The sequence below is a fragment of the Platichthys flesus genome, chromosome 18, assembly GCF_949316205.1.
Source record: "Platichthys flesus chromosome 18, fPlaFle2.1, whole genome shotgun sequence".
Taxonomy (NCBI): Eukaryota; Metazoa; Chordata; class Actinopteri; order Pleuronectiformes; family Pleuronectidae; genus Platichthys; species Platichthys flesus.
In genome coordinates this window covers 15,438,490-15,462,156 of record NC_084962.1, presented here as the reverse complement: position 1 = coordinate 15,462,156, position 23,667 = coordinate 15,438,490, and the positions used below count along the sequence as shown (strand labels likewise).

Below are 23,667 nucleotides of genomic sequence, written 5' to 3'. Positions count from 1 at the left end.
CGAAAGGGGAGTCAAAGGGCCCATCGATCTTGAACCCACTGTGAAATACGAGCCAATGCACAACCCTGCAAGGCCAACAACACACAACTCAGAGGGATGACGCGGGTGGGATGAGAGACAGTGATGAAGAAGCCAGTGTGGCATTTTTCTAGGTCAACAGAAAAAACGGAGCTCAACCGTGTGTTAACATGTGCACCTGCATGCTCCCCCCCCCCCCCCCCCCCAGACGTCCCCACACACACACACACACACAAACACACACACACACACACACACACACACAGCCAGCAGCCTTCAATAATATACCCAGGATGACGGTGGCGAGGGAAGCAGGTGACGCATCGGGTCAAGGGCGAGGCCGTCATCACAGGGAGGCCGGAGCTCCAGGCAGTAATCTAACGGCATGTCTAATCCAGACTCCATGACACCACCTATCTGCATGGGAGAGTGGAGGGACTTGGGAATTGTTAAAACTTTCCCTTTCCTCCTTCACGCTCGTGTGCTGCAGGAGAACATCTCTCCGGACTTCAGAGCGATGGAGAGCTGCCGAGACGAGACCCGGTTCTCGAGGAGAACGTTTCAGATTCTCAGTCGCAGAATTACACGTAGTTACAAGTGCTAAAGGCGCTAACTCTCCTTTAATCCCCACATAAAAAAGAGAGAGAAACAAAACTAAGTGATGGAGAAAATGTCCTCTGTAGAATTACACCGGTGACTAACATGGACAGGAACATTGGGGCTTATTCATAATAAGGCTTATGGGTAATACCTTTCATGCAAGGCTCCTCAAACACCTGCTTCTTCTAATAAAAACTGGATAATTGTCGGGTGATGTCAGACACATGCACCTAAATGAACATATGATTAAACGATGCATAATCAAATCAACGTTAAACCTCTTTTCTTTGAATTCAGGCCAGTTGAGATTTTTTTGGAAAAACAAAAGCCAGTCAGTTATCACGGCAGCATGAATGTATGAATGTGGCCTCTGCTGGTTGGAGGCCAAATGACAAGAGCGGCTGCTTTGAAGGCAAGAATCCGACAAAACGTTTGGATGTACCCAACATCTTCGTCGGGTCGGGGATTTGTCAAATCAGCATTACAAAGCAGAGGCAAATATATAAATATGCAAACATGTTCATAATTCAGTGTGTGAGTCAATTTACGCTAAGGCTGGACCAATCAGAGCAGAGGGGAAAGGCACCCTCTGATTCTTCTGCATTAAAATGACACAAGCAAAATGGTGTTGATGGAAGACGTCTTTATCCGCCCGCTTCAATTCCCATAGTCCATGACTCCATGCTGTGCAATTTGAATTTTGTTTGTCTGCGATTTGCATTCAAGACAAAGAAAAATGCACAGTTCATGTTTCACTTCCAGTATTTAGCCCAATATCTCAACATCTGTTTGAAGGAATTGTACAAAAACACTTTCCAGATGATGTATCCTCAGGACCTTTGTGATAAACCTCAGTATTAAGTTTTGACTTTAAATATCTTTACCTGGGGTGGGGAACCTCAACCCTATCGGAGCTGATTTAAATTTCTATACCATCCTAACCAGGGTATTCTAATAATTATCAAACACAAATCACACTAACTGCTTCTCTTCAGCGATGAACATAAGGCCTGATGTCAGGTGGTAGTGATGAATAAGAGGATGAAGATGAAGAAAGCCCAAACAAATTGCTAAAACAAATCCTCACCTTTGGCAGCGGGTTGTGAGACAGTATTCCTCCCTTCTATCCAATCTAGTAATCAAACGCATTCAAAATGAAGAATTGAATATAACTGCATTTATCCCCTTATTTTCGAGCTTCATCATTTATATGTTCCAGCTTATTTTCATGTTTCCATAGATAGATTAATGGATTTATCATTATTATTATTGTATTATTATTATACCACGGCTTGGTTGAATTTCCTATTGTGACGCTTTCTTTCAAACTTGGAAAATCAAAGGGTGAGCAAGTCTTGATCCCGGCCTGTGATTAAATTCAGTGACTCATGTCCCCCGCAGGAGGATCTCTGATGACATGGTCGACCCTTTAACCTTTTATCGAAGGTCCTCATCGGGCCAAAATTCTAATTTGTCCAATATTTAGCTTTATGGTAACATTACTGCAATCAGCCTCCGGGGCCTTGTAACAGAGTCGGGGAGGCCGGCAGCCACCTCGAGATGAGAGGGTCTCTAGAGAAGAATTTAATATTCCACAGCATCGATAATCAGGTGAGAACCCCTTCGATTCAGTGGTCGGCCATGTTGGCTCCATGGCCAGAAACCCCCTCACCCAGTTTCCCAGTGTGCCTAGTGCCTTACCGCTGAGGCTGCATCCCCCATGCTGGACTGCAAAGGGTCAACCAACTCGTCTGATTTACTCCTCACAGAGATGATAGCATATTCCTCAAAGTTGACATGCACTCTAGGCTTGGACCACAATCTGCCATTGGGGGGAAATGCTGTGCCATGCACTTAATAGCATAAGCTCTTTTCACTTGTGCTTAGTCATCAGGTTTTGAGGGGACATCCGCTAAAGGGAGTGGGGGGAGATGGACGACTGAGAGCTCGTACATAGGCCTGGCTGAAGGAAGTAGAGAGATAGATGTGGAGAAGAGAGGTGGAGAAAGAGAGAGAGAGACCACTCTTCTCTCCTCTTACTGCCAAACCCGAGAGAACTTTCTGTCCTTCAGCTCCTGCTGAGGCCCCTCTCCTCACACAATGACAGTAGAATTACAGAGCAGAGAGCGGAGGAAGAAAGCCTGCTTAGCCGTCCCCGTCTCAAACACACAGCAGCTAAACAGCTCCTGCTCCACATCTCTATCTTTACATCCACTCCAGATCTGCCGTGGGTTTTGTTTAGGAACACAAGTGTTTTTTCTCTCGTGGCCCTAAAGATGGAGGATATTTCTTCACATATGCACATTCAAGAGGGATGAAGAAATCCCGGTTCCTGCCGGAGGCTGCCCGACATGTTACAGCATTAAGATTTAATCACCACTCTACAGACTTGCCAAAGCCTTCTGAGCAATCAGTGGGAACGATACTCCTGTCATTGTCACTGAGCTGCTCCTGGGTAGAAAACCCTGAACGTCATATAAAGCCTTTTCTTCTGTTGAGAGATGATAACATCTCCAGAGCTTTATTGGTGCACCTGCTGTGATTAGTGTTTTGGCTTTGTGCGTGAATGGGTGATCTACTGCAGCCGGAGGCGATTATTATCCCCACCACATTCATCTCGCCGAGACCATTGATTTGCAATTAGTCCGAGGGTGATGGTACACTCAGGTCTCTTTTGTGAACCACCAGGTACAGTGTCTTGTGTGTGCAGCGCTCGGCTTATTGTTGTCGAGTCCCACTGTGTCGCCCCGGGCTCTAAGTCAGCAAGGATGAAGTATTCAGCCAGTGCAGCGCTGTTGATCCTCTGATTTTGCTCTGTGTATAAGTATGCAGGTGGAGTGGTGGTGTGCGTCTCCTCAGTCCTCTGCTCCCCCTGCTACGTGAGGTACACAGGCGGTTTTATCAAACCCTGACTGGGAAGACAGATGGCTTTGAATAGGGGAGCCTAATGTAAAAGTGTGTGGAGTATGGCGGAGGGGGAGATAAGCAGCAGCCGGCCATTTCTCTCTGGCTGTGTTGGGGTACCGGGCCTTAAATCACCTGTTATCTCCCGCAGCCTCAGCCAGACGCTAATGGTCATCACAGCTGCAGGGGGGGGGGGGGGGGGCTGGACGCTGCTCTCCAGCACTGCAGTAGTCTTCACGTGGACGCAGAGTGATAGTGGATGTCTCAACAGGAGCATTCGTCTTTGAGCCGTACAGTGGAGCGGACGTCCCATCGACCCGCAGCCCATTAGGTCACTATTAAATGTGACATCACTATCCAGGAAGAAGTTTAATATCGAGACTGCATTTCAAAGGAGGATTCTGTTTTCCTACAAATTGGATTTCACTTTCAGAGGGTTGGCCATCATTTCTATTGGTCGTGATAACACTTTAATAGCTGGTATCTGGGGAGGGGACAATATTCTCCATTCGGGGCGAGGGACAAGTCAAGAGTTTGACCTGATTAATTTAAACCAGTGGTGCTGGTGGCAGCTAATTACTTTCACACTGCAAGATAAAGTTAGATAATGGGTTGTGTTTTATTGTGGTTCCTTAACAAATTGGAGAGAAACCGATTCCAAGTGCTGCTAAATGCTGAAAGGTGCTGATGAACGACTGGGTACATTGCCTGCTGATGACAAACATGGTGACCATAGACTGTTTATAGAGACGAAGAACCGATCTCCTCTTCCTCAGCTCAAATATATTGAGTAGCAAACAAGCTGTAAATGACGTTTAACGTTTTAAAGCATAAAATAACTAAGTAAAATCAAACTTATTGTAAAAATTAAGACTTTATTTTAATCTTTGACTCTCTACCTCGGTCCCATCCTATAACATGGATGAAGTGGGGGGGTTATGACCTATACTGCAGCCAGCCGTCGGGGGGGGATCAAGATGCTTTGGCTTCACCTTTGGGGAGCTGTCATGTCTTCCATCTCGTTGTTGATCACTGTAAAAATAGTCTGTATGAAAGGATATTTTGGTCAAATCCCATCGTTTTACCTTGTAGCAAATGATCCACAAAATATTTTTTGCAGCGGTGGGCAGTTATTTTCCAGTTTGCGTTTATTTTTTTTACTCCTACACACTAATTGGCCATTAGAGGGGAATATTTAAAGGCCTTGACAACGTTCTCAATCAGCGAGTGTGACTCTGAGTGATGGGTTCTTACATCAACACACACCTTCACAGTCAGGAACCATCTCTGGCTTGTTGTTTTGTCATGGGGTTACAGAGATCAGGGGTCAGCTGGATATGATTATGTCGCTTCATGTGGAGCAATCGGGATTTAACTGTCATTTGAATCAGGATCTGAAAACCGTGGGTTGTTTGGTCCATGTCAATCAAACGTGATGTGACCACACTCACAGTCCTGATGAAGCAGATTGACGGACATCTTCACAGTGTGAGTCTCAATAAACAATAACTGAGGATGTGATTGGTTTGATTTCACCACGAATATTTAATGTTGTAGAGAAATACCCACGGTTCAAAGGGGAAATAATCTGTCGGCTCATGTTTGATTCCCAAATCTCAAAAATCACAAACTATACAAAATAACAGCTATAGGTAACAAACCACAATTATCTTATGAAACACGATCGTGTGCTGTCCCAGCCTCACATTCAGTGCCCTCATTAGCATGTCTTGCTGTACCGTTATTGTGACATCACAGTCACCGTGCTAATAACACTCTCGCTCTTCATCTCGATGCTAATACAAAGCTCTGTGTCTGCTCGACAACAAAGGACGCCACAGAGTGGAGCGAGTGCGGCTCCATTATCCGAGCGACGTCACGGAGCTCTCAGAGCTCAGCTGCGTTCTTCATGAATCCAACGACGATCCCGTTGTTGATTCACGAAACAATCGCGACCTTGTTGTGTCGGTGGAGAAACAGCCTTCTGCTCCCGAAGCAGTGATTTTTATTCAGGTGCTTCAGATCTTGTTCCATCTTTGATCACCTACAGTGAAACCTGCAGGATGATTTCAATATGCACTATTAGTTTATGAATATCAAAAAGTATTACACTTATTTAGTATCCCCTCTAGCACCCAGTTGTTTTTGCTTTGGTTACAAAACAGCTGGATGCGGGTCACAGGTTCTTATGTAGATTATCAGATGGGAAGAAGGGCTGGTTGTGACTCAGTAGGTATAGAGGGTGGTCCACTAACCAGAAGGTCAGTGGTTCGATCCCCGGCTCCTCCAGTTTGATTTTCATGTGTCCCTGGGTAAGGTTGTAAACCCCAAATTGCCAATTACGACTGTGTGTTGTGTATAGAATCACTTTATGTGTGTGTGAATGTGACGCTCACTGTAAAATGCTTCAAGTGGCTGTAAAAAGCTCCATTTGAATACAGTTCATGTTAATTATCCACAGGCCTCAGCGGTCCTTTCAATTCATCAAGCCACAGCACAATCTCACAAAGTTAAACAAAGTGAAAAAACTCAAATCCTGGATTTGCACGTGTCTCTCGGTCAACAGCAAAATGTCCCATCGTTCCAACATGTGCCGTGGAAATCTGTTTAAATGTTGTATGTGTGATCGTGCTGACAACAAACAAACCAACCAACAGACGGTGAAAACTTAACGTCTTAGCTGAGAATACAATTAGTGACTTAACCTAACAATCAAATCAATTGGAACCTCCAACGATGATTAAAAACTCTTAGCAATTGTCTAAAAATGAACAATTATCGGTTTAATTTACTTTGAGACCTGTTGAAATGTTACAATCGACAGTGTTGGGCACACCTCCCTCGTTTAGTTGATAAAAAGCGGTCTGTGTTGTTGTGATTCATCAAGCAAAACGCTGTTTTCCAAACAACAACCCAGTCCTCCGGGGTGTCAGCGCTCCATTAGAGACACTGATTTAGTGGATTCACAGCAGAGATCACATTTAAGTGCCAAACAAAAAGCCTTTGTGCCTCCGGGCGGTGATGTGCGTCACCTGCTCTGTGCCAAGTATCAGGTTTACAGTGAGTCCAAATAACAAAAGGTGGCATAAAACATAAAAAACATACTGAGCTGATAAAAGCCAAACTTTGTCCGGTTGAGGATCAGAAAGATGGACGCCCTGAAATCCTCTTTGCCTTGTGAAAACCAGACTGTTCCTCCCCGTCAGGACGACAATAATCATTTCCACTTCCTCTCCCTCTTTTTTTTTTCATGAGTCATTCAGAATTAATTCAGCTGCCCTTTACGGGATTAGAATTCCACGAGGCGACGGCACACCCACTTATCTCCACATAATATGAATTCCATCAGAGTTCCCGCGGCCGCGTTGAAATCTGGCTCTGTGTTCTCGGAGCATTAAAGGATAAGTTAGCATATTTTTATTCTAAATCTGCCTTAAAACAATACTCTTGTGCGGGTTACTCATCCTTATCTGTACACACACAACCTCTTCTCAAGAGCGTTCCGGTGGAGAAGGTGGGACACAAAATCCAAAGCCCTACATTTTCAGCTTAGTCAGAAGCAATGTGGTTTCAGCAGTGGCCGTTCTGGTTTGGCTGAGTCGGGGTCTTCTGAGGCTACGCTCTGTAGCCACATTAGCTTCTTAGCTTTAGAGATGGCAGCTTCGGCCAGCACAGCCCTGAACGGCCCATTGGAATACTTCAACCATTACATGAACTGCCATTAAACTCTAGATTGTATTTAAAGGACGACATGACAGCTTGACAAAAGTGAAGCCAAAATGTCCTGATCGCCACCTGCTGGTCCGCTGCAATATAAGTCATAAATCCCGCCCCCTATATGCTAATCAATGGGATATAATTCAAACTAAAAAGTCAGAGAACATTTCAAATACATCTTTTAGGTAGTTCTCATTAGTTTTCCAGCTAGGTTGGATTTCAGTTTTTTGTTTGATGCTATAGAAACGGGATGAACATAAGATTTAGGGAATAGTTTGAACCCATGATCCAGCGCTTTGTTCACAGACACCAAGGTCACGTCAAAAAGATGCACAAACTCAACTTGCATGTCTATCCGATAAGACTCAAGCTAAGTTAGCTCCCCATGTTTGGTTTCGTTTCATCAGATGGCAGCTTTTGTATGAAGTCTGGAGATTTGTCCTCCATCTTTACGATCATCTGACATTCATGACATTTTCCCAAATTGAAGTTTGCCCTTTACGTTGCTTTAAGAAGTCATACCAGATAAAAATAACAAATGTTAAATCTCCCTCTCGTCCCCTCGTGGCTGTGGCGTGTGGGTCCTCCTCAAGCTCCCAGCCTCAGAGGCTCTACCTGGAATCTGCTGGAGACGCTCTGCCAGTTTGGTTTGTTTCACCACGGGGACCACGTCACCGCCTACATCTGCTCCAGATGTTCTCTCTTCACTGGTACTTCTCAACCTTCTCATTCTGCCTGATGTTACTGTCAAACATCACTACTTCCTTCTTCCTCCTCCACTGTGTGTGTGTGTGTGTGTGTGTGTCTGTGTGTGTGGTTGCTTCGCCAGCAGCTGCGTGTCAGTGTGGATCTTGAAGTCCCACAGGATCTTAGCTGTGTTCTTATCAATCACTTTCTGGTCATATGATTAGTTCTTCAAATCCGTACCCGGCACAGATGTTCCTGTTCTCCATCCCTCTTTCCTCTCAGCTGTCCCACCCTTCTACTACAGGCTGGACCGTCTCCTCTTCTCACTGGTATCATTTCCCCAGTGGTATCTCCACACGAGAAAACTGAAAGAATCAATCATGAAAAGACTATTTAGGATTGTGTCTCCTGATGAGGGGGGGGCCTTGTTTCAATCAATAACTATTTGTTTGTTCAATTTGTCGGGAAGATTTCATGTTTAGTGAACTTCACGAGGGCGACCTCATCATTCTCTCAACAATAAAGACGCTGAGAGAAACCCGGCTGCTGACAGAACCTGAACGCTCTCGTTCTGAAGCCAATTAACAGAATAATGAACTGAACTAACGTCTCTCTTAAACGACTGTTACCGGCAACTGTGACAGCAACAAGTGCATTTTAATCAAAGTGCCCTCCAGTCGGAGTGTGCGTTTTATAAAGCCCATGAGGGACTCTCGTCCAATGAAAGGGCTCTATCCGAGAGAACAGAACGGTGTTCATAAAGCCCCGGGAACGCCTCGTCAATGTGGGCTCAATTTGATGTGGATTGTTGTCAGGCAGGGAGGAAAAGCAATAAAACCATTATTCACCCTCCCTCCCTCCTTCACACACACACACACGCACACACACACACACACAAACAAAACAAAAAGCTAATCTCCACTACCACCGCTGTGGCGTTCCTTATGGGTGTCCAATGAAGCATGCAGATCAGCGTTGAAATAAAAGAGCGATCTGTAATGAAACTCCCAGAGCCCCCTGAGTAAGAAAGTAACAAGACAGCCGATAAATAAGACACAGAGAACGAGATCACAAGCGGTTTAGACACACTCGCGGGAAGTGGGACACTTGAACAGGAAGTGTACCGGTGATTTAATGACGCACCTGGGATGTGGAGAGATGTTTGGAATTTGGGGCAGAGATGTTGCGTCGCTGTCGGGAGTCGCATTCAAATGAAAGACGGTAATGTCCCCGCCGGAAGGTTCTGATCTCAGTCGTCAGTTTGAAATGTAAATCGTGAACGAGTTTAAGTTTCGGGGGGGATGGATTCACGCTCTCTCTGAATGATTCATAAAACAAACTACTGGCGCTTTCACTGGAAGGTACGGGAGGCCGCTCTAATCCTCGGATGCAAAACTGATTTCAATTTCAGAAGCAGGGTCTTCCTTCTTGGGGGGGGGGGGGGGGCACGAGGGTGGGGGAGCAATATCAAAAGACGAACTTCAAGTAATGACTTTTCTAAAATAGATGGATACCCTTCAGGAACTGATGAACTCTCCAAATAAGACGAGAGAGAGAGAGAGAGAGAGACTTGATTTCTCGCTCTGGAAGGTGCGTAATGCATCTGAAGCGTTTCCAGCCTGATTGAACGAGCAGGTGTCCCCGCTGAGAGACAGATGGCAACAGAAACAGAATCAGGCCGAAGTGAGAAAATGACGTGTTGGTTTCTCAAGTTTATTCGATCTGTGGTTATCAAAGACAATGCCCAAGAACATAAGTTATTGAAAAGAAGCCTTCATGGTGTGGTTGGGGGGGTGGAGGGTGGAGAGGGGGAGGGTGGAGGGAGGGGACTCTGAGATTTGATTCGAGCATCTTCATCATTTCTAAACAGATTTTTTCCTCGTTTTTTTTTTTTTAAAACAGCAAAAAGTTAAAAAAAACAAAATAAAAAAAGGACAAACAGAGAGATGGACATTAGAGACAGTCTCTCAGTGGAGTGCTTTCGGTGAAGCCTCCGGACGGCTTCCTGTTCCTGTGAGTGTGCAGGTGGGTGCACCGCGAGTTCCACCGCACCCCACTAAAGTCTCACCATTGTTCACTAGAGGTCACCAGCGCCGCGACCGGAGATCACCCTTGTTCCAAGTGCTGGTGGGGGGGTAAAGGGGTAAAGGGGGTGGAGTGGAGTGAGGACAGTCCCCCCCCCCCCCCCCCGCTGCTGTCACCGCCAGCCTCCCGCTGCCGGCCACACAAACACGATTCGGTCAGGAGGAAAAGCCAGGAATAAAAACACACACACACACACAACCAGACACACATACACGCATTTTGTCGTCTCACACACACACACACACACTGTACAGTTTAGAATGCACAAGCCCCACACACACACACACACCCAAACACACCAAAAATTAAGACGGTTAAAAACACGCATTAAAAGCACAGTATGGTATTATAAAATTAATTGCACATGTAGAGACAAGATGGAGGAAGTACAGTGAGTGGCGCAGGAGTCGAGGGGGGGGGGCAGCGGTGAGCATGGCAAGAAGAGGATACAGTACATTCTGTAAACAATAAAAACCATGAGACGAAGAACCCAAAACAAAAACAAAAAAGGCAAAGATTAGAATCAAAACCAGTGAAAAGAATTAAATAAAAAATTAGATTCTTCCAGTTTGTCATTACTCTTTTTTTTTTTCAGTCATCGATTCGGAGCTCACTCCCGGGCGTGACGCGTGCCGGTCGTTCAGTCCGTCCCCCGGTGGCGTCACGGGAGAGTGAGCTCGGCCATTCGTGTGGATTTTTTAATTGTTTTCTCACAGGTTTTTTTTTTTTATTATTATTTTTTTTTTTTTTTACTTAAAATCAATGTTCACGTCTACATCTCTACAGACCGGGCGTCAGAGCGCCAGGCGGGGGAGTAGTGGTGGGGTGCAAGTCTTCCATGACCCGACATATGCACAGGCATTTACACAAGTGCACGCACGTTCGCCTGAACACACACACACACACCCACTCTCTCACACACACTCTCTCTCACATACGCACTCAGGCATTAACACACAGTGCATTCTCATTCCTATCACCCCTGGGTACAGGCGTTTTCTTTTCTTCTCAGCTTAGTGCACTAAGTATGTCTCTCTCTCCTCTGTACAAAAGCAGCCTCCTTCCCTGGAATCGGAGTCTGCGTGTTTCTCCTCGCTCCTTCGCCTCCTTTATTTTATTTTATTTTTTAATTTAGTTCATTTCTTCTTCTTTTACTTCTTTTGAGAGGTGAGCAGTTTGTCCGCCTCGGGGTACGTCGGGTACTTCACAGTCTCGATCTTCTCTTTGACCTTGTAGGAGGGGTAGAGGCCAGTGCGGCCCAGTTTGCGGTTGATGCCTTTGGAGTAGCCGTCCCAGTGGTTGCCCGCCACGCCGATCACGTCGCCGGGCTCCAGGGGAATGTCCTCGCTGTTGCGCGGCTGGTGCGGGAACACGGCGATCTGGTTGTGGGCGTTCTGGCCCCCGAAGTAGTAGATGTCGTCCAGGGAGTAGAAGAAGGAGGAGGCGTCTGGATGCAGCATCTGCATGATCTCGTAGGCCACGCGGCAAACCTGAAGAGGAGGCAGGGATTATTCTCACTGTTAGATCTATGCATGCAAAGGAACATATTTTAAAAGGAAATACTGAAGAGCTGCAGGAACACAAAGGACTTCTCACTACAAGACGAACACGTGTCCTTCCACTTCTCGCTTAAAGAGGGATAAAATGTGCTAAGCGACTCATTCCAGTTAGATCCTTGAAGTGCACTAATAAGCCCAGAGTGTGAAGAGGAATTACGTGGCTGACACGTTCATTGTAGGTTTGGCAGGAGGCACATCCACTCCACTGGTAGAACTTGCTATGGAGCAGCTGAGTCGATCAGTGTATCTGCTTCACACAGCAGCTATGACCTGAGTTTTGTTTTATAATGAATAATCGAAGCAATTTTGTTTTATCTCATCAATTGTTATTAGGACCTTGGTAACTTGCTATTGAATAAAGCCCCATCACTGGTGTTTGGTTATTCTCAATCTTCTTCATACAATCTCGTTTAGCTCTTTGATTCGTGGTAATTGTGAATTCAATCAGCAGAGTGTGTGAGATCGTTTCAGTCTGAGGCAGTCAGTCGTTTCCTCCGTGGATGTGTCTGTGTTCAAAACTGTTAAACCCAGGTGTGAAGTCAGTGGTGCCGTATTTCAGCGTTACTTTTGAGAATGGATTACCATGATAGCAACGTGCAACTAGGGGAATTGTGTGGGTTGTTTTGTGTTGTCAATCTAACAATTTATCTCTAATCGGATTAAAAAAAGATTTATTGGAACATTACGGGAGTCAAATGTTAATATTTAAATATGATGGATGTGTAGTTAATAATAGATGCCCCCTAATGAAAGACTAAATTGATTTTAAAACTCTTTGTTTAAACTACATATTAATTGTTGGTCTCAAAACAAGCTCACATCAAAGTTGTGCGTCAGTTTTTCTTTTTCTTTGACGTCTTTCATCCCGACATCAAACCCAACTTCTACTTTAAAGAGAAAACCCATCAAAACAGCACTTTATATCGTCTTGTTTTGAAGTACTGACCTGTGAGGAGAAGGTGCACACCAGGAAGTCGGTCTGGGACAGGAAGTGGATGTCCAGGATGACGCCTCTCAGCGAGTTCTCAGTGTAGCGGTTGTGGAGGCCTGCCGACCACGAGATGGAGTTATCGCTGATGAACTCGTATTCTGGATACCTGGAGGGGACAAACAGGACAGAGACAGACGAAGACACAATCAGCGTCTTTCCTTGTTTTCAGATTTAAAAAAAAAAAAAAATAATAATAAATAACAAAAGAGCTGTTTTTTTCCCAAATCAAAGTCAAAACCACATTTGATATTTTCTGTGAACAACTTGTGTGAGCAGGAAGTTACCGACTTCTTCCTGTGTTGCACGTGATTATCACTTTGCAGCAAATACACTCAGGTGATGGTGCGCCCTCATGTCAATAAATATGCGCTGTGTGAGATGTCACATTAAAAGTCGTCACCTATGTGAAAACACACACTATCACAAGAAGCAGGAAGTGTAATGTTGAGTGTGGGTGGCAGTGTGAGCCCCGGTCTGTGTGAGTATAGAGCAGGTATTTGTTTTAGGTGGTGGACTCATAGAAAGGGATACTGAATTGTTTTTAAATTTTCTTCTACCTATACATCATTGTCATTATAATAGGACAAATTTAGAACCCCCCCGACACACACACACACAAACACACACACTGACTTGGTCTTAGCTTCCTGCAGCAGGGAGGGGTCGTCGGTGGCCAGGTAAACTCGTTTCTTGTCGATGTGGACGCGTCGGGCCAGATGTTGGAACTGCTCCTCCACATGCAGCATGTACTCCTCTATGGGATGGAAGGCCGCCTCGGTCCCCACTTTATCCGTCCTCCTCACGTGGACGCTGCAGACACACAAACAGGGACACACACACACAGTGTTACAAACGAGTACTTTTAGGTGGAAGCAGAAGATACATGTCGTTTTTTCATTCACTCCAAACTAAATGAAAGACTGTCTCTTCAGTATTGTCCATATTATTATTTTTTTAACTTTCAGATGCAGACGTCTGCTTGATCAACAAGAAAAGATTTTGACGGATTATGTCAGAGATTTACAAATCGATCTTAATTGAGAGAAACAAGGCGAAGTTTGCTGAAATGTTATTCGGTTAAAAAAAAAAAAAGAAAAGCTACAGCGGTGAAGGAAGGAATGACTGACAGTTTTCTTATTTTTACTGACAGAACCTAGTTTGAACACAGTTTTTGACAATAGCTGTAAATCCATGTCTTGGTCTACCTTTTCACAACAGTGTTTTTTTTTCTTCTTCTTTCTCTACCAAAGTAAAATCCACAGAAGAAGCAGCACTTAAACGTGTGTGGGGAACATTTCGATTGTCTTTCCGATGGCACAAAAGAAAGAGAAAAAAAAACAACAGAAAAGGCACAAACGGTGACAGGGAGGAGAAGTTAGAGAAGAAATACATCGAAGCAGAACAATGGTCAGAAAGAGAAATAACCAACCCCCCCCCCCCCCCCCCATCCCCAGTGTCCTTGTCATCGCTCTCAGTAAGCGAGGACAAAGAGAGACGGCTGTCACCGGCATATATACGAGAAAAAGAGCACAGCTTGGAAACAGAACAAAGGACGGGCCAGAACGGAAACATTCACTTTTTTCCTCTTCTTTCTCTTTTTTTTTTTCTTGACACAGAAGCATCCCTCAAACTGATGGACGCCGAGAAAAACACAATTTTTATTCCTGCCGGATCTATTCAATTGCAAAAGCCACATCTGCATGATGACTTCTGGCCTCGAGGAGCAACAGAAATTTCTGACACCTAATGGGTAAAAGCATTTTCCAGCGTTCACTTAGGGAGGGAGAATTAAGTGGGCACACGCACGGCGCAACACTTTCACTCACACACCTCTGCGCCTGGAGCAATACCCAGTCCAACCAGTTATCTCGTGCGGAGCAAAGAGCGGCTCCACTGGAACGTCCAGCAGGGTCACGGGCTGCAGCTCAGTTAAGAATATTATACCTTTCCCTCCTGCCTCTCGGGAGCCTCCACTCGCTCTAAGGGATTGAAGCTGTTTCCCTCACATCAAGGACGCCTCCGACTCTTTTGAAAGAGGCGAGAGTAGAGCAAAGTGAAGAGGAAACAGTGGAAGGTTCAGAGACAGGAGAATAAACCAGCTGGAGCCAATTTCTCCCATTCACCAGAGATCCATCAGTGGGGATCGGGGAAGCTCAGGAGAAACAGACCCTTTATTTCTGTGACAAACAAAACCCCAGAGAGTGAAGGCGGGAAGCGGAGGGGGGGGGGGGAGCAGAGCGCGTTGGAGCCTTTCATTCAGCCCCTTTCTTTGTGGTCGGACAGAGGTCTTGACTCCAGGCTTCTCCATCCCTTTGTCAGGCTCCCTCTTCTCCTGCTTCCTTGATTCTTTCATGTCCACTGGTTTTTTTTGTGTCCACGTGAACCCTCGTCCTCTCGTCCCTTTCTCCCTCTGTCAGAGCAGCAGAGGCCTCGCTGAGACATTGCTCGGCTCTTAGCGACCTCCCCTCCACCCCCTCCACCCCCCCACCCCCGATCCAGCACTCATCTCACCAGCACTAAAACGCCACAGTCGTACTGGCAGGGCAGAGCGGGTCCTCGAGGTGGGCGTAAGAAGCGTACATTAAAAGGCATCAAACGCACCCACGCCGAATGCAGTGCTGATTCTGGCAGACTGTGACACAGGCACATAGACAGAATACATTATTTGTAAGATGCTGACCTCAGTGCTCCGGCTGCCTGTCAGCTGCCGGCTGCATCAACTCTTGGCCGCATGGCTTCGAACTCTAGCTTTAATCTGCATTTAAATTTCATATCATATTGTATCTATACCCTCTTTAGGATCACTGCTTATAAAAAATCTGCTTTGGCATTGAATTAAAGGTGCTGGGCGACTATGAGCCTCCACAGCCTCAGTGTCCTTATCGTCTACATTACAACATAGGTGATAAATAATAATTATGACATTTAAATAACAATAAAATGGTAAAAGATTACATAAAGACAGACTATCATTCTCAGCCTCTGCTCCAGTGGAACGACTAAAGAGAAGAACCAGAGGATCTGAGGGAACTTCCTGGTTCATAAACCGCTGGCATTTGATGGGATGAGCAGCATTTATCTGAAGGATTTTATCTCACTTGCTATTTTAATGATGGAGAGCGCCGTCACATCGCTCTGAAAACTCCCATAGGTGTTGGAATTTCTCCTTCCTTTGTCACCCTTTGAAAACTAATAGACGACAAACCCAAACTTGTTCTGTGTGATGTGCTGTAAATCAAATTTAGTGCGAGCGCTGATCTGTGCCAGAGGAAAATGGGAACATTTTTAAGTAAAATGGCTTTTTAAAGCTGCGTTTTATCAATATTTTATATTAAAAAAGGATAAAATGAAAATGTGTGAGTGAACGGGGTTGCTGGTGTTGATGAAGAATTATCAGGGCCACTACAATTAATCACAGCTCAACTCACTGTTTTGGTTTTATGGCGTCTTTCACCTGTTTTCATCAGGAAACCCTCCATCCAATATCTATAGAGTTTTCCTATGATGGTTGTGGGGGCTGGAGCCAAACCCAGCAGACATTGGGTCAATTTAGAGCCTCCAATCAACCTGACCCTGGTTCTAAAGTCTCTTGACTGCGGGAAGAAGTGAGTTTACCTGGAGCAAACCCACAGGGAACAGGAAGGACATGCAAACTCCACACAGACAGAGCCTATGCCAAACCAGGATCGGAACCGGGAGCCTTCTTGCTGTGAGGCGACAGTGTTAACCACCAGGAAACACAACTCAAAAACTAGAATGGCAGAACTCAATGAGCCCACACCTCAGCAGAGGCCCAACAGTCCCATTAAATTCAGCAACAGAATTCACACACTCATAAAAAGAAGTCCCCTAAATGTACCTGGGAATTATTTCTGGATCTTCCCCAAACTGTAATGTGTCCCTCTCTGACCCACGCTTCATCCTACTACAACAAACAAACACACAAAACAACTAGACAACCAACAAACACATGACGGGATAGTGGTGAGAACATAACCTTCTTGGCAGAGGTCGTAATTGCTAATAAAACTAATATCTGCCTAATGTGAGAACAGGTAACTGTTTTATTAAAGATTTGCTGTATCACCTGAACATATTATGTTCCCTTTTACAGCTTCTCGTTTGTCTCCTCGAGGCCAAAATGTGTTTCTCTTTATTCAGAACATTTCCATTGATGCTTGTTTATTGCCCTTCCTAAGTAACCCCTAATCCTTTAGTGATTTTGAGAATACAGACCAATTGTCCTCTTTATCTTCTCGATCCCCGTGCAGCCCAACTTGTCGTGTTCTCTGCTGTAAGAACATGTCAGCTGATGAAGACGGTTGTAAAAAACAATGAGTGGAAATCCGAAAACCTTGTTTTGTTAACAATGAAAATGAGCTGCTAATTATTCACCGGATCGCTCCGAGTGAAGAAGTAGTTTCTGCTGTAAATTGTGTTTTTTAAATAAGATTTCTCACACAGAATTTTACTGTATAATCATGATCTTTAAAACAGTTTTTTCCGGTGGTTTGGATGTTTATTTGTTTGTTTGTAATCAAGATTACACGAAAGCAACAGAATGGATTCCCAGCAAACTTTGTTGAAGCTACGACACAAACAACATTTGACAGTTTTCCAGGGGATGATTCATGGACCTCGATGCAATAAAACAGACACATTGAGAGAACTGTCATCTACGAGTGTGTGAATTAGGTGCAGCTTGATTTACCGTCAGGGGAAAGTTTGGCCTTGGTGCAGGTGTGTGCGCTACTCAGTGCCTTCTGATTTAACCTGTGTTTTACACCGAGAGATTCCATGATTTTTAAAAACTGTTTGTTTTAAACCCCTTTCATGAATCTAAATATATATATAAATATGAAATAAATCTGATGAGAGATTTTATTAAAGGTAAGGAATGGATTCATCTCTTAGAAACGGCATTGCCATGGTGATAATGCTTCTATGGTATCAGTGGAAGACATAGAAACAGCAGCAGCAACAAGCGGCCTATTTTCCTTTCCTCTTTGTCTTTGCTCCCATTAGGCTGCGTTAAATGCTGGCGGATGGAGCTGCAGTGATGGTTGCTTTTAGTGGGTGGCTTTCAGCCTCTCTGCAGCTCGGCGTCCTCAAGGAGCCGCAGCTCAAGAGTGCCGGGGGTAACTGAGGCGTGGGGGGGGGGTCGACGGGCGGTTGTTGGGTGCTCTGGGGACAAGCCGCCTTTCTGTCGCTCTGGGTACTGTCTCCATAAACCCTTTGCATCGCCCATCACCACCATGCTCTCGCCTTTCTCTTGCACTGACGCTATGGATTTCATCTGCACTTGACACCCCACTCTCTCTCTCTCTCTCTCTCTCTCTCTCTCTCTCTCTCTCTCTCTCTCTCTCTCTCTCTCTCTCTCTCTCTCTCTCTCTCTCTCTCTCTCTCTCCCTCATACATCCACACACACAGACACACACACATATTGCCTTCCCCCACACTCCTGAGGAGGAAAGGAAAAAAGAGGGGATAAAAACTTTCTTCTACCCACTGTTTCATTTCAATACCCCTTTCCCTGGTTATATGAGTGGGGAAAAGGATGGCGTATATACGTGTGTGTGCGTGCGTGTGTGTTCATGTGTGCGTGTGCAAGGCCGGTGGGGTGGCAAAGAGCACTTTACAGAAAGGAGTGAAAACTATGAGAACAAGAGAATTGTGGGTACAGATTTGCCCCCCCGGAGGGACGTGTGGGAGAGGTGAGTGTGAAATATAAAAATTGGAAAAATCTTGGGAGCAGCTATGAACAAATGAGGACGCAGGAACGATCAGAAAATGAGAGGATGTGAGAGGACGGGGGGGAAGATTGAAAACAGTTGACATGAGTCCCAGTTAAAAAAAAAGAGAGAGAGAGTCAAAAGGGGGAGGAGAGTCAAAGAGGACTGGGAGAAAGATATGACAGCTGCTCGGGTGATGAAAGGAAGAGAGGTGAAACCCAAAGAGAGGAGCATCTGAGAAAAAGGTTGGAGAAAGAATGAGAGCGTAACAAAGAGGGAGCGAGGACTAAGCGGAGCGGGAGAGGAAGAGCGCTGACGATCGCTCACAGCGAAATGTAATGAAGAAGGTGAGGAAGAGAAGAGTTATGGTGGGGGGGAAAAGACGCTGGCTCGGGGACTACGAACATGTGGGATTTACGAAGTGGATGACAGCACTAAACCAGGCAGCCTTCACCAACCGGTACAATATAATTCTTAGCGTTTGTTTTTAAAGCGCTCCTTTGACCGGGCGGGTGGAGTTCGGCTTGTGGGACGATGCAGAAGTTTCAGACAACCTCGACGAAGTACCCGAAAGTAATTCCACGTACTTTCTCTACGCCTATAATGGGGTGCATTGTCCTAATAAGGTACCCCCCCCCCCGTGCTTCACCAGATAGGTTAAAACAACTGCATAGGATCATTTGCAGAGCCTTCTCCAATCCAGGCTCATAGATGGGTGGAATTACGTGCAGAGAAAGTACACGAGTAAATAAACATCGAAAACACATCCAATCTATTTCTTGGAAGCTAGCTAACTGTGGAATACTGTGACTACACCTCAACACTTTTCAATTATGCTGGACCGGACGTAAGAGACGGTGAGTGGAGAGTCTCGGGAGACGGCACAGCTCTGAGCAGTCGGAATAAAAGCCGAGGCGAGATCAAACACTGAAGTAAGCGCTAATGATGGCATATTTAGAACGATCGCTATCATCTAATCTGAACTACTTGTGCCAGGTTTCATGAAAGGCATCTCAGAGGTGTAGTCAGATATTAGGATATTAGTGGTGATGCATTGCACCCGGTCTGCAGTGTGGATTGTGGCAGAATAAGTGGGGGTATTACTTTTAGCTCCAGCTCCAGGGGATGGGAACATTCAACCACCATTATGGTCCAAACTGATATATTTGATAGGAGTGAAGTCTACACAGACATTCATGGTCCCCAGAGGATGATGACTTAAATGATCCCTTGACTTTTCATCCAGCACTGTCACCGGTGTCATGTAACCTGTGTGAGGTCACCTGCAGGTTCATATATGTGGCTCAGGACTTAGCTCTTTACATTTAAACTGAAATGGATAAAACCGGGGAGAAGAGAAAAAAAAGCTTTTATCGAGTCAATTAATGGATTTTTTAAAGTTCTGTAAACACAAGTTAATTTGGAATTGCTTTAGATTTTTCCTTCTTTCTCTTTTTTGTGACAGCTCTATCACGACTTGTCATATTTGCGCCAGAGGTTCAGGATGAATCATCAGAGTTCACACGACTGGACTTGCAGACTTGTGATCAGGAGTCTTGAAGTCGACTGACAGGGGACAGAGGGTCACACACCACAGGAACTTTCACCAGGAGAAACCACTGACTAGTACGTCCGGTCTCCAAACAACGTTTAACCACGACAACACGGGCAAGAAGAAATTAACTACCAAAAAATTGTGTAGTGTGAACAAGGCTGTAAATCCGTGTATCAACACAGTACCTGTCTGTGGCATTGAGCCTTAAGCCTGTCTGTGTTCATTTAAAGACAGACAGTATTTGTACTACTTGTACTACCAGCATTGTGTTAACACTACAGTGCCCGTGTTCCCTGTCATGATGGAATACAACAGTGCAACAGTGTGGCTCACAGTCTTTTGACAACAATAGAAGTCTGTGGCAAAGAGGAAAGATGTAACATCCGGCTTCAGCTTCAGACAGTAATTGTTAGTCGGATAGATTCTTTGTTGTTTTCGGTCTTTTCATTGGATTCGTTGACAATAAGAGAGATGTGGGGTAAAGCCATCCTTATCCTCTAATTGACCAAGACTATTGGCGATAAAAATACCAGGCCATTCATTGTTAGTGGGATCATAAACGTCTTGTAAACGTCGTCTGGATTTACCAATTCTAAAAACAGCCAGTGATGCGTTCAGAGCTATAAAACCACTTTAATAAAAAAAAGAAAAGAATAGATCAGTATTCCATATAAAGGTATCATTCATATAAAGTATTATTTGGCTTGGATTTGACTCGAATATTAAAATGATCCACTCATGGGCTCATGAGCAAAGTAATGAAAGAGAAAATGCCTCTCAAGCATAAACAAGAGAAGAAAATTAACCAAACAAAACGCTACCATCAAATGAAGTTACTTTTAATACTATTCTATTAGCCTCGTATTAACCTCACCCAGAGCTGTGTTTGTATTCCTCCACAGCCCTCACGGCTATCTCTTTGTTTTCCTCCTCCTATGCTGTCTGCTTGCTGTGATTGTGAAGCACTTTGTAAATGTAAATGTGGAGAAATGCTATAGAGACAAGGCCATTACTACTTAAGTGTTTATAACCACGGAAAAAAGAGAAAACCACACACACACACACACACACACACACACACACACACACACACACACACACACAGAGACAAACACAGTGAAATGCGAAAGCTGAGCGTTCTCACCCGATGATGGGATGTTTGAAGCCCAGCTTGGCGGTGGTCTGCTGGATCTCCTTCTCCAGCCATGCCTGAGGGCGCACCAGGTACTTGACAAACTGGGACACCCACCAGACGGAGGGGTCGCCGTGCAGACGCTGCAGGCGTGGTGCCAGGTCCTCGGGGATCGCCAGGGGCAGGTAAGGGGGCCGAGGGTGGAGGCTGTCCACGATGGGCAGCTCCACTACCTGGACGTCCTTATCGTGGGCCTCGCCTGAAGGTATCACAGAGAAGAGCAGGTGCAGTGTGAGACACTCAGGATTCAACATTTCATCAAAAAGCAAAGCTAAATTTTCAGACTGGAACTAATGATTATGTTCATCATCTTTATTGCAGACATTCCATTTTTTCTCTTTTCTCCCAGAGGCAAAAAAAGATGACTTCAGATTTCTTGTTTTAGTTCTAATTCCAAAGATTTTTCCATTTATAATTTGTCCCATAATAATGTAAAAGTCATGTTTACTGCTGTTTTGTTCCAGTGTAAATATAAAACCAGTGAGCCCAGAGAGTCTGGCTTTTGTGACTGACAGCCACTCTTTGCCTGTCCTTGCTCAAAGGCCAAGTAAGCTCCTTTCTATCACGGCTATGTCGGGCCAGGGGCTGAGACAGGAACCTGGATTGGAATGGGATGGGATGGGTCTGGTGTTGGTTTGGCATCGGCCCCCTCCAGTCTCGCCCTGCTTGGCAGAAGCCCTGAGGGTTGAACAGAGGGCAGAAAAGCCCCCATGCAGTGCCAGAGCTCCCTATACATCAAGGCCAACTCTCTGTGCACAACGCACAGCCACATGTGTGAACAAAGGTAGAAAACATACAAGAAACATGTGCGTGTACCCAACACCGCATACACAGGGTCTTGTGAACAGTAGGAAAAAAGTGGCACAACAGTGGGGATCCAGATGAAATAACAACAAAAGAAATGTGCAATCACACACACAAACACACACACACACACGTACACACAAAGGGCCCAGCTAATCTCATCTCACCAGAAGGGATATGCCTGGCAGACACAACCTTCACTCTCTTTCAGTCTTAAAACCAGTTGTTTTTTCCATTTTCTTTTTTATTTGCGTGCATAAACCCCTGATTCGCGTAATCATAAGTTGGAGGCCTGTGTTCTGTCAGACGAAAGAGGCTCCTCCTCCTCCGACAGGCCCTAATGCAGCTGCAAAACCCAGCATCCGCAACACACTTCCAAATAAAGGGCATAATGAGTGATTAAAAATGGCCTTTCACAGAGAGGGTACGTACAAAAAAAAGAAACGTGTCAAAAAACAAGGACAGAAACAGAGACTTGTGTTTGTGTGTGTGTACACTGGAGCATGCACTGAATATAAATTGGTAGGAGCATTAAATATTGAAAAGAAAAGATATTCCCAGGCCTGTCTTTGCTTATATAACAGTATTGGCATGCTTCACATAAGGGGGAACGGGCACATTTCGAGGCCTATATGCTTCTTGGAACAAATGTACAGACATGCAGTATGTCCTCCTCCCACAGCTACTTAATTAGATCGCAAAGCTCTTCTAAATTTCATCTCATCTCCAAAGCCTCTGAATATATTTCCCGGATGCATCATGACTGAGAAAGCATGTTTGTCCGCTCTGACGCAGAATTCCTGTATTTTAAACCCATGACGTTCGCCGAGCCTAATACATGTTTCATATTAACGTTGTTATGAGACCGGAGAAGTGAGTGTGATGCCATCCACATACCAAAAAAAAGAAGAAGAAGCACAGATACTCTCTATTCATTAACATTTGAGATTGAGTTTATGAACTTAGGGAAATCCTGTTCCAGTCTTTCCGTGGCAGGGAACATTATGTTTCCCCTGCTGCTCTCAGACTCACTTGTAAGGCAGTAATATCGCCACAGAGGACCTCAAAAAGAAGACACTCTTTTTGGCAAATTAGCTCTTTGATCAACGAACCATTGTTTTCCGGGAGAAGACCGGTTTCCCCATTTGTGTGTGTTCAGAATTTCCTCTTTTACCAGCCTGAGATGGTGCTGGGGGCTCAAATCTTTCCCATTGAACACAAAAGTTGCCTTAAACGACAAAACACAACCGCGGGCCAAACGGACACTAAAGCTGCTGTAGTCAAAACTCATTACTGCCTCTTGTGCTGACGGAAATGTGTCCATAGCGATTCAATCAAAAAACTGTCAAGAGCAAAACCCTGGCAGCGAACGTCTGTTCAGATTCTTCTTTGTGGTTCCTCATTAAAAATCGAAATATTGCCAATTTTAAATGCAGTGCTTATTCTAAGGCGTTCTACTTCGAGTACTGGTACAGCTGCTTTTAAAATTTGACGACATTTGGCTTCTTCTGGTAAATTAAAAGGGTTTTGCAGAACAACTGATTTAAAAGATATATTATTGTGGTGTCCTAAATGTAGATATTGTAAAGGCACTAGTATCCAACCTTTTTCAATATTCTCATATTATCATAATATATAAAAATATTTTATATCAGTATTTGGTTATATCAGCATTAGTTCCATAAAGATTCAACCGCAGTTCGCAGGTCGAGGTCAACTTTCATTAACTTCTATCTTTGAGTGTCCTTGTCACTGATGAATACATCATGCATCCTCTTTCTCTCCGTCTGCATATTCCTCACAGTCTGGGGGAAATGCTGAGC

General features: G+C 44.8%; 1 protein-coding gene across 1 annotated transcript in view; it reads right to left on the bottom strand.

The window, feature by feature from the left end:
- Positions 1-9,625: 9,625 nt before the first annotated feature.
- Positions 9,626-23,667, bottom strand: part of fut8b (fucosyltransferase 8b (alpha (1,6) fucosyltransferase)) — a 79,113-nt gene continuing 65,071 nt past the window's right edge. The window contains exons 7-10 of the mRNA XM_062411915.1: positions 20,993-21,239; positions 13,195-13,371; positions 12,517-12,667; positions 9,626-11,501 (exon numbers count right to left, since the gene is read on the bottom strand). Of these exons, the coding sequence (XP_062267899.1) occupies positions 11,163-11,501; positions 12,517-12,667; positions 13,195-13,371; positions 20,993-21,239 (914 nt within the window). The 3' untranslated portion in view covers positions 9,626-11,162. The remainder of the gene's footprint in view (positions 11,502-12,516; positions 12,668-13,194; positions 13,372-20,992; positions 21,240-23,667) is intronic.